General features: G+C 44.9%; 1 protein-coding gene across 1 annotated transcript in view; it reads right to left on the bottom strand.

The window, feature by feature from the left end:
* The window catches only part of LOC140212016 (tetraspanin-14-like), a 56,893-nt gene that overhangs the window by 13,209 nt on the left and 31,435 nt on the right, over positions 1-12,249 (bottom strand). The window contains exons 5-7 of the mRNA XM_072282377.1: positions 9,734-9,859; positions 2,746-2,796; positions 2,039-2,158 (exon numbers count right to left, since the gene is read on the bottom strand). Of these exons, the coding sequence (XP_072138478.1) occupies positions 2,039-2,158; positions 2,746-2,796; positions 9,734-9,859 (297 nt within the window). The remainder of the gene's footprint in view (positions 1-2,038; positions 2,159-2,745; positions 2,797-9,733; positions 9,860-12,249) is intronic.

Genomic DNA, 12,249 nt, shown 5'->3' on the forward strand with positions numbered 1-12,249 from the left:
CCACTCTTTCTGGGCCTTTCAATATTTGATAGGTTGCAATGAAATCCCCCCCATTCTTCAAAACTCCCATGAGTACAAGCCCAGAGCCATCAAATACTCCTCATACGTTAATCCTTTCATTCTTGGAGTCACTTTTGTGAACCTCCTCTGGACCCTCTCCAATGCCAGCACATCTTTTCTTAGGGGCCCAAAACTGTACACAATACTGCAAGTAGAGTCTGACCAATGCCTTATAAAGCCTCAGCATCACCTCCTTGTTGCATCTATTGCATGTGCAGTATTCAAAAAGCGGTGGATCTTTGTTACTGATAGTTGGAGAGAAATAAGCTGGAAGAAAATTTAGAACTGTTTTGCTCACTGTGGTTTCAAACATTCAAGCCCGGAGATGCCCGAAACAGCTGGGAGTAAAAATGAAATGATTTCACTACTTCAAGTTAGGAACTAAGAAGAGTTTGATGGTATCGACAATGAAAATGAAGATTTAGGGGATGCAATGGTTGAAAGCATTGTATGAAAGCAGTCCAATACCTAGACTAGGTGACTGCATTGATTTTGTTCATTTACAGTCAAAAGAACATGGCAGTGTACTCTTGATGAATTCCTCTATTGGTAACTATTAGGAACTAATACACAGTTTTATAGCACTGTAGTAGTATTGGTAGTGTCAAATCTGTTCTGATTTTCATTTAAATACATAATTTGTTACACAGTTTGTCTTTTTTAATATATTTTTTAAACTATTTCCATGAAATTTTGGCTATTTGGGGCAGCTGTTAATTGGTCCAAAATGTGCTGGTCCTGAGGTGTCCCTATTCACTGGAGTCTACTGTATCCTCCCTCCAAGAAGACCACAACCTTCTCATAGGGTTTGGAGGCTTACACACCTCAATGGCCTGGAGAGCTCTGTTGGCAGGAGTCAGGGCTTTATGCTTTGGCTCTTGGTAGGATCAGCCATGCCAAACAGGTCAAAGGGTAGAGGCCAGACTAAGAGTGGTCCACCGGTCCTCCAGTCCTCCAGGTTCAAGAGTGCAGTTGAGGGCTATCAACTGTGACTGGTCAAACAAAACTGTTACAGAAACATCAATAAAGAATCCTTCTACATCTAATTGCAACGGTATTCCCGAGTCTCTACCCGGAGCTTGCATGACTGACAGTAGTGAAAACAGAGGTATTGGCACGATGAAGGAAGCCCTGAACGCTGCCTGAGATGGGTGACCTTCATTGCTGCCCTAAACTCCAGTGGTGTAACAGGCAGTAGGTAGGTAATGTATCCTCATTACGCATCCTTCCCCACCATTGGTAGTATTTACAAGGAGGCACTGCCTCAAAAAGGCAACATTCATCAAAGTTCCTCAAAATCTACCGTTGGTTAGGAGGCGTAGATGCTTTGAGTCCCACGTTACCACGATCAAGAACAGCAACTTCCCTTCAATCATTTTGTTATTGAACCAACTATCACAACACCTAAACACTGAAGTTCAGCAACATTATACCCACTTTAATCACTTAGCATTAAAACTGGCTTTTCCTTCTTGTAAAAATCATGTATAATTAATATTCAATTTATATTTTTCTTGTAAATTCTACTTAATTAATGCAATGTGTCTGCAATACTACTGCAAGCAGTTTTTCATTGTGGCTGTGCATACATGTACTTTTTGATATGACAATAAACTCAATTGCAGCGAATGGTTAAAAGACAGGTTAAAAAGCTTCTTTCCCTCTGCTAGCTGATTTCTTAATGGACAATGAACCCATGAACCTCATTACTTTTAATAATCTCTGTTTTTACACTACTTATTTTAATTTAACTATTTAATGTACATATTTATACTGTAATTATTTTTTTCTACATTTATCATATAGTGCAATGTACTGCGGCCGCAAAGTTACCAAACTTCACGAGTTATGCTGGTGATATTAAACCTGATTCTGAAAATGGTTCCTCTGAGAGGCTCCTGGAAGTGTGTGTCACTGGCCACAAATCTTTTTGTACCATGACTGTGTGTGTGATGTGGCATCAGGAGGGTGCTCTCACCTGCAGGGAGGCAATGACCAGCAAAGACCCGGCGACAAAGTAGATGTTCCTGGGCAACCAGTCCTCGAATGCTTGGACACAACCCTTTGTGTAGATGGTCTGATCATACTCCGCCTTATTCTTCAAAAGGGAGAGAGATTTATTGCAGTCATTCTCCTCTCTCGACACACCAACCCCCCAAGTACTCCCAAAGAAACCCCTTCATTTGTCAGAACAAAACTTAAAACAACGCAGACTCTTATCTTGTACCAGCTCTAAACGTAACTGCGTCTCCACCTGGAGCACAGGTCAGAATGTCAGATTCTGCCTCCAGCCAAGTATTGGAGCAACTCTCGAGGTTCTCCCTTCCCTCTCTGCGCGCGCCCCCCCCCCCCCGACGATCTCCAGCAGCCTGCCCCACTTCCACTCAGTGTCAGCCCAACTCCTGCCTCAGCCCAGAAGGCAGTCACCATCAGCAAGGGACCAACATGCCATGATGAGGACCGGGTGGAAGAAAGGGAACCAAGGCAGGGGTGGTGGACATAGCTAGCCTGGAGCCCAATGTTTGCCGTGGTCCGGGAGATCAGTGCTAAATCAGCTCACTGTCACACTGGCCATACAGCAACCAGGCGGGTCAAAAAGCTGCTGAAACTTATCACAGTTTCAAAGGCACTGGCAGCAAGCCCACAATCCCAAGAAATCACAATAGTCAGAGTAAATATTAATACCTTATTCTTGGATCGGATGTCGTATCCACACTGGGTGTTCACAACGTTTTGCTGCAAAACAAAAGCCACAGCAACACTTAACATGCGAACACGACAGCAACCTTCCCCCTCACCATCAGAGTGGGGTGTTCACTGGTGACTGCACAATGCCCAGTCCTGTCTGCTGCACCTCCTCAGTAATCAGAAGGCCATAAGGTATAGGAGCAGAATTAGGCCATTTGGCCCATTGAGTCGGCTCTGCCATTTCATTAATGAAGCAGTTCACCCTTCACGCAACAGCTTTCAGGCAGGAAGTGAAGGGGAGGTTAAACCTCAGTTGAGGAAGGTGGGTCTGGACAATCGTGAAGGTTCCCAGGCCATTCCTTCCCAGTGCACTGCCACCTCAGGCGAGTATATCCTACAAGATGGACCGGAAGTATTGTGTGCGACTCTAGCTGTGAGCTACGATTCTTTTACTGAATATGCCAGGCTGTTACTTGACAATTTCATGCTATCTGACGAAATTAACCTAATGTCCCCCGTCAGCATGGTGAAATTTGATCAGCCTCTGGAGTTTCCATGCACAGCTCGAGATTACGTGTCTGGTCACGACGCTGTTGCTCCCTTCAGCTACTTGTAAAGCTAAGCTCAAGACATTAATAGATGATGCTAATGTGAACTTGCTGGGCTCAGGTCCATACTTATTAAAAAAATGTGACAATTCTCCTGTTTCAAAAATGCTGTGGAACCCCTGTGGTTGGCTGGATGAGTGTAGCTCCAACAACTTGCACGGCACAGGTGAGTTGACACTTCACCTGCAATTCCTTTGCGGTCATCTACTGTATCTGGTGCTCCCGGTGTGGCCTCCTCTACGTCAGTGAGACCCATTGTAGATCAGAGCACTGCTTCACTGAGTACCTCTGCTCCATTCACCACCAAAGGCAAGATTTCCCGGAGGCTGCCATTTCAGTTTGAGCTGCCATTCTCAATCTGACCAGTCAGGCCTCTGCTGCCACAACGAGACTGGAGGAACAACCCCTCATATTCCCATCAGGATTGCCTCAAACATAGTGGTATGTACATCAATTTTCCTAACTCCTGGCAATTTCTTCCCCCTCCCCCTTTCTTTTTCTATTTCCCTATTTTAACCCTCTCATCCCTTCTCTACATGTCACCTCTTCCCTCTGGTTCCCCTCCTCCTTCCCATTCTTCCATGGTCCACAGCCCCCTCCTATCAGATTCTTTCCTCTTCAGCTCTTTACCTCTTCCGCCTGTCAACTCCCAGCTTCTTCCTTATTCCCCCTCCCCACTCCCACCCACCTTCCCCCTTCCCTTACCTGGTCTCACTAGCCGGCTTGTACTCCTTCCCTTCTCACGACCCTCTTGCTCTAGCTTCTGCCACCTTCCTTTCCAGACCTGATGAAGGGCCGCGGCTGAAATGTTGACTGTTTATTCCTCTCCATAGATGCTGCCTGACCTGCTGAGTTACTCTACCATTTTGTGTGTGTGGTTCCAGATTTCCAGCATTTGCAGAACCTCTTGTGTATCAGCTTTATGAGACTGTAAGCTGAAGTCTGGAGGGGAATTGCTGGACTGGTACTTATTTTTGGAAAAAAGGGGAAATTTAATTTAAACCTGTTTTCCTTATCAGAGGACTCCAGAAAAAGGAGGATTGTATGATAGGAAGGAGGAGCAGAGGGGAGATTAATTATCCTTTTTACGCAGGAACGCTGCCTGAAAGGTATTGGAATTTAGAGGTACCTGGGGTTCAACTCATGTCCAAAACCACAAAGTCGGAGAGAGTTGGCAAACTGGACATTTTCTGTAACAGGGATACAATAGCTCATTAGACAACACTGTCAGAGGAGACGAGTTGGGATGAAATGCTCTTTTCCAATCTGTGTGACTCCACAACCCTCAAGATGAGAAGGTACACACACGTTCCTGCAGAGATGGTGATGCCCCTATCTGATGAAGTACACTCCCTGCGGCCCCCAGTGGCAATCCTTCCCTGGGGGCGGGTCTCCCCTCATCCAAAGGTGCTGACTCTCACGGAGATAGGGCCCCTTCCTATCCTGGGAGCACTAATCCCTGGATTTATGCAGCAAGATCTGGGAGACAACCTCTGTGGAAATTACAATCTCTGGAGGAAATTAAAGGGATAAACCTACTGTTCTTGAATACTAGTATCTTAAATAGAGGGCGGTGGAGACAACAAATGCTTTAACAATGATCCACTAAAACTCTCCTGATTCTGGAACGGGCACAGGATATTGAAAGGTGGTGACTGGGAGTATTCAGGAAAGCAGGGGAAAACAGAGAGCTGGAGACTGGTCAGCTTGCATCACTGCCAAAGAACACATATCCGTGAAAAATAGACACAGGAAAGGGCCATTCAGCCTCCTGCACTTGCTGAGACATTCCATGGCTGATTCTTTTATACGAGTTCCATCTTCCTGCTTTCCTATCCCAACCCTATTTAATATTTAAATTAACTAATGGTTAAAAATCAGTTTCTTTCTTGAACAGACTCAGCAACTGTCAGTCCCTGACTCTGCACACAGTTCATCAAATGCTCATTCACACCATTTCTACGTTATTCACTCCACATTTCCATCAGCTCCCCCAAGGTTCTACCATCCACCTGCTGACTGGGGCAACCAACAGTGGTCAGTTAGTCTATCAGCTATACGTCCACAGAAGACAGACAGACTCCCCACTGTCCAGATGTCAGGACTGAACTGTGTGACAACAGCTTTGTTTAGCACTATCACTGTCAACCACATTTCTAACACCGAGACCTTTGGTTCTGAACACCCTGGCCAAAGGAGACCACGATCCTGCCCACCCTGGAGAACCCTGGTGCAGAGAGGGCATTGCTTTGGTCCACAGCCTGACCCTCAGCTTCCCTTTGCTGCCACCCCACTCCCACCATGACCTATCTGTCTGTCCTCCTGCACAGTTACAATGACAAACAACACACCTTCTCCTGCCTGAGCACGTGCAGCCTTCCAGTCTCAATAGTGAGTTCTACAACTTCAGGTAATGTACCTTCTCTATCTGACTCAGAACCAGTCATTCCTGCATTCCTGCATCACCTCTCATGTGATATCCGCTCAGTTTTCCTTCTCAAGTCACACAGCCTGAACCCACAGTTAAACATTTCATAACCTCTATCTTCCTTTGTGTTCTTCCTCTCTCTAACCAATGCGATGAACCCATCTACAACTTATCACTGTTACAATCATGGTCTTGCCCTACCCTAGTTCCAGCCCTTCCTCCCCCACCTTCTCTGTAACTTTAAAACAAACTCAGATCCTCTCTCTCCTGATTCTGATAAAGAGTCTTTGATTTGAAATATTAACTCTCTTTTTCTTTCTATGTATTCACTCTGATCTGCCGTGTTTCCAGGATTTTCTGTTTTTAATTCAGATTTCCAATATCTACAGTTTTCTGATTTTCAGTATGGGCCCAGTCTGCTTAATCTCTCTTCCTCACACAAACCTGGAATTAATCTGCTGATCCCTTGGTGCACTCTATCTATTCTGTGTGTACTCTCCTTGACAGGGTTGTACATCCAGCTACAGGAACCACTGGATCTGCTGCCTCAGAGAACTCTGGGATGGGAAAGCCGCCGAGTCAAGTAGAGAAGGGGACAGAGAACATGAGCAGGTTATGTGAGAGATGGTGGGGGCTTGCACAGTGATGGCCACGTCCACTGTAGCAACCAGGGTGAAGTTCTGTTTCCCTTCCCTCAGCACCGACTGGCTGCTCCACTTTCCCCACCCATCCAACCAACACCAGGCCCACAACGCAGTCTCTCCACATTGCTTCTAAACCATGTGGCAGTGAGATCATTTTAACCTGGATTCCAATCAAATCCTAAATATCTTACGAAGTACTGTAAGTACTGTGAGCGTGTTAGGGCATATTCTGGAGTTAGGGTACCTAGAAAATATTAACTTCAGTAACTAATTTTCATAGCTGAATATGGATTGTGGATTGAATTCAAAATGCAGCTCATAATAGTAAACTGCAGACCAGGAACCACCCGCTTACTGGTATATGTCTGCGTATGGATGAACGCAACCCTAATGCATGAATAGAATTCAGAGACCACAGTTATTTTGGGTGTGTTGGTAGGAAGATCCAGGCATTTGAAAACTACATTTAACTCAGAAGAAGCATTATGAGGACATTGAAACTGTAGAAATTGTCCTGTGACCTTTATTCTTGAAGACACAAAAATGTGCTGGACTGTTGAGTCAGGGAGGCTGTCTCTCTCTTTCCCCTCCCCCCCCCCTCATGACTCCACAGCTTAAGTGTGGCCCAAATAAAGACTTTTATGACGTTTATATCTATCAGCTGTGTCTCCCTGGTGACCTTGTTCAGTCACAACAAGTGCTTAGACTGGAGTGCTGTAATGAACTTGCACTAGTGAGACAGCATTAGACAAGGTACCTGTGAATTATTTTCCCATATGCATCATTATTTCGTTAACAGTAGTAGACTAACTGGTCTATAGTTCCATGCGTTACTTCACTTCCTTTAGGTAACACGGACATAGACAGTCACCGTGTACAGGCAGAGTCAACATGGTCTAACACAAGGGAAGAAATGAAAACATTGCGTAAAAACAGGTAACATGCTGCCTGACCTGTTTCAGCATTGTCTGTTTAATTTCAAATTTCTAGCATCTGCAGTTTTTGATTTTCAATTTATAAAAAGAAAATGGTTTTTGACAAGCCTATTAGCTTTTTTCCCTTGAGGACTTAACCAGCGGAATGGATGAGGGAGAATCCAGTGACTTTGGTATATCAAGTTCAAATTTACAGTTATTCAACCGTACACATGTAAACCACAAAATGAAACAACGTTCCTCCGGGCCAAGGTGCACAGTACAGATAACTCACACACATCACACAAGTAATAATACCACAGGTGCATTTATAACACAAGTTAGAAGGTAAATAGTAAAGTGCTATTGACGCTTCGTACGTGATGAGATCTGGGTGGTAGCTGGCAGTTCCGTAGTCTCATGGCCTGGGGGATGAAGCTGTTTCCCAACCTAACAGCCCTAGTCCTAATGCTACAGTACCTCCTGCCTGATGGAAATTATTGGACAGATGGGCTCTGCATACACAGCGCTCCTGATAAATATTCCTCACGGCTGGAAGAGATATGCTGATGATACTCTCAGCAGACCTTGCAATCCTTTGTAGGGACTTGTGGTCAGATGCCTTGCAATTCCCCTACCAGATGGTGATGCAGCTGGTCAGGATACTCCCAATGGTGCTCCTGTAAAAATTGTTTAAAATTGTTGTGGGGGGGGGGCGGGAGTGTGCCTCACTCACCTCAATCTCCTCAGGAAGTGGAGACGCTACAGTGCTTCCTTGACAAAAGGAGTGGTTTTGAGGGACCAGGTGAGATTGTCCATTATGTGCACCACCAGGAACTTGATTGCTCCTAACTCTCTCCATGGAGGAGCCATTTGTGTGCAGTGAGAAGTGGATTTCCACAGATACTTGATTAGGGAGAAGGTTCTCAAGTACAAGCAGAGCTCGGGAGACTAGGAAGTGTCAGCTGGACAGAGGACTGTTTAAACGGTAGAAAGAGGTGGGACAGAAACTCCTTGGGGACAGTAGCTGTCAAATTAGAGTCAGGACTGGCCACTCAACTTACAGAAATGAGTGGCTGGAGAAGCTCTGCTCATAACCTCTCACGTTAAGAGTTTCTTCATGGAGTCCTGGTTTCTCAAGGTATCTTTTGTACTTTCTTTAGTCATAGAGTAATACGACAGTAAAACAGGCCCCTCAGCCCATCTAGTCCAGGCTGAACTATTATTCAGCCTAGTCCCATTGCCCTCCCCACCCCTCCCATCCATGTACTTATCCAAACTTCCTTTGAAATTCAACCTGCATCCACCACTTCCACTGGCAGCTCGTTCCACGTTCTCTCCACCCTCTGAATGAAGAAGTTCCCCCTCACGTTCCCTTAGAATACTTTTCCTTTCACTCTTTAACCTATGACCTCTAACTCTAGCATCACTCAGTCTCACTGGAAAATGCCTGCTTCTCTATACCACTAATAAAGCGACTCTCATTCTCTTACGCTTCAGGGAATAAGGTCAACCTTTCCCCCGGTTTTATTATCCAAATAACTAACATAGATGATAAACAACAATGGACCCAACACCAATCCCTGCGGCACACCACTAGTCACAGGCCTCCAGTCAGAGAAGCAACCATCTATTATCACTCTCTGTCTTCACACACAAAGACAATGTTAAATCCAATTTACTACTTCATTCTGAATGCCAAGTGACTCAACTTTCTTGACCAGCCTCTCATATAGGACTTTGTCAAAGGCCTCGCTGAAGTCCATGCAGACAGTGTCCACTGACTTTTTTCATCAACGTTCCTGGTAATCACCTCAAAAAACTCTGTAAGATTGGTTAGATATGACTGAACACACCCAAAGCCATGTTGACTATCCCTAATCAGTCCCTGTCTATCCAAATACCTCTTTATTCTGTCCCTTAGAGTACCTTCTAATAATTTATCCACTGGCCATCAGGCTCACTGGCCTATAATCTCCAAGCTTATTCTTAGAGTCTTTCTTGGACAACGAAACATCAGTTATCCTCCAGTCCTCCAGAACCTTGCCTGTGGCTAAGGTCATTTTAAATACCTTTGCCAGGGCCCCTGCAATTTCTGCATCAGCCTCCTACAAGGTTCGAGGGGAACACCTTGTCAAGCCACCTGAATTTGCCTCAAGACAGGAAGTACCTCCTCTTCTGTAATTCTGTGCCTCTCCTTTAAATGGAATGATTTCCACTACCCACTATTATTTTCAAAATCTCTGGAATCATTCTGATAAGAATAACGTTCTCCATACTGTCAAACATGCCCTGTAGTCCCCTTGTCCATCTAACTTATTCCCCTTACCTTCGCTTTGAGTCTGCTCTCTGATTGTTACAACAAGGACGATAACTGTTCCCACTACTTACTGCAGGGTCCGGCATACAGCAGGAAAAGGGAACACCACATCGTTCCCGGCTGGTATTCTCCTGAGAACAGTTGAAGTAAGGATTGTTGTCCCAGTCATTAGGACCACCAGCTCCACAACACTGCATCTGAAAGGGAATGTGACTACATTAGGGAAACATACAGGGTCCAGAGGAAATGCAGGCAGGACGGGTGAAGGTAACAGAGCAGTTAGACAGGTCAGTAAACAGACACGTAACTTCAGCTGAATGAGGATCTCATGAATCTGACATCGCCGGGAATTAGAGAATAAGACTTGAAAGAATTGGCAAGGCACAGGAAACAGAAATTGGGAAACGGGAAATGAAGTCTGTAGTTCTCAGTTGTTTTTGTGCTTCAAGTCAAGCAGTTCCGGAAGTAACAATGACAAATGAGGGCATGGTGTGAGAGGGTGTGCTATTGTGGTATGACTGAAATGCAGCTTTGAAGAACAGTCCTGGTAACAGGAGTTCAGAGAGGGTAGAGCGTTGGAGAGAGGGGTGGTGAGGGAACAGGAGGAGGTCTGAAACACTACGGAACTAAGGCAAATTAGTAAAAAACATACAAGAGGAGATATTGGGACTAAGATGTTAATAAATCCCCAGGACTCAATGATCTGCACACCAGAGATGAAAGCAATGATTCAGGAGACTTAATGCTCTGTTTATCTACTTCTAAAACTCTACATGTTGTGGAAGCAATCCTGCAAATATGACTTAATATTGAAGAAAAATGGGGAGGGGGGGAGAAAACAGGGAATCATCAGTCTTTTAGCCTAAAATCTGTGATAGGGTACATGTTGGAACCAATAAAGAAAGATGTCATAAACAAAGAGTTGGGAAGTCGATTGGTGAAAGAGATGAAGGGCCGGGGGCTGTGGTGGGGTGGGGTGGGATCTAACAGGAGAGGACTAAAGGCCATGGAAGAAAAGGAAGGGGGAAGAACACCAGAGGGAGGTGATGGGCAGGTAAGGAGATAAAGTGAGAGAGGGAAATGGGAATGGGGAATGGTGAAGGGGGGACAATTAGCAGAAGTTCAAGAAATCAGGTTGGAGGCTAGCCAGAAGGGATATAAGGTGTTGCTCCTCTAACCTGAGCATGGCCCCATTATGGCGGTATAGGAGGCCATGGACTGACATGTTGTCAGGAAAGATGTCATAACTGAATAGGATGATGGGAGGGAGCAGAATCAAGATGGATTTTTGAAAGGGGAAAGATGTGTGGCCAACACATCCACTAGTTTCCCTTCATCTATTTTACAGAACTTCTTTGAAGATGTGACCTGTAAAATAGATAACAGGGAAATAGATGATGTGTTTTCAGAAAACTTTTGATAAAATCTCATGCAAAGAGTTGTTCGACAACATTACAGTATCTGGAATTAAAGGAAACACCATAACATTTGATCTGACCTCATCAGTGCTTTGGTTACTGATTAGAATTTTGCCAGTGAGGTGAGATTGGCTACCCTTGAAAAGAAGGCAGCATTTGGGTGAGTGAGACATTAAGGTGAAGCTGAACATGATGGCATCAGAGATAGAGTCAAACCTTGCACAAAGGAAGATGGTTCTTGTTGTCAGTCATCCCAGTTTCAAGACATCGCTGCAAGGGTATTTCAGAGCAGTGCCCAGAGCCAAATTAAAAAGGCAAGGAGGAGTCATTAGGGGTGGCATGGTAGTGTAATGGTTAGCACAACGCTTTACAGTACAGGTGACCTGGGTTCAATTCCCCCTGCTGCCTGTAAGGAGTTTGTACGTTCTCCCCGTGACTGTGTGGGTTTCCTCCAGGTGCTCCAGTTCTCTCCCACCGTCCGAAGACGTACTGATTGGTACACGGAGCTTAGGAAAATAGAGGGCTAGACACTAGGGAAATTCTAAGCAGTTTCTAGAGTAGGTTATATGGTCAGCACAACATTGTGGGCTGAAGGGCCTGTAATGTGCTATAGATTTCTATGTTCTAAAAAAGAATTGAAAATATACTTGGACTAAGACGTTAACTGTCCTGTGCTATCACCAGTGGGATCATCAGTTGATCTGCCACCTGTCTTCAAGATATCTTGGAAGAAAAGGTAAAGAATAATCCTAAGGGATCCTACAAGTACATTGCAATGAAAAGAATAACTAGGGATATTGTTGATCCCCTCAGGACAAGTGTGGTGCCTGTGTATGGGTGAGGTGTTAAATGAATATTTCTCATCTGTACTTACTGTGGAGAATGTCATAGTTACTGGTGAGAACAACAGGGATGTCCTGGAACATATCAACATTATGAAAGAGGGGTATTTATGTGGCTCAACAACACACACAAAATGCTGGAGGAACTCAACAGGCCAGGCAGCGTCTAGGAAAAGAGCATCTGCAGATTTCCTCCTGCTGATGTGCCTGAAGGTGGATAAATCCCAAGAGCCCGACCAGCTGTCTCCTAGGAAGTTGTGGGAAACAAGAAAGGACATTGCTGGAGAGATTTTGTATCATTATGAGCTGCAGGTCAGGTTCCAGAAG

This window comes from Mobula birostris, chromosome 18 (genome assembly GCF_030028105.1).
Source record: "Mobula birostris isolate sMobBir1 chromosome 18, sMobBir1.hap1, whole genome shotgun sequence".
Lineage (NCBI taxonomy): Eukaryota > Metazoa > Chordata > Chondrichthyes > Myliobatiformes > Myliobatidae > Mobula > Mobula birostris.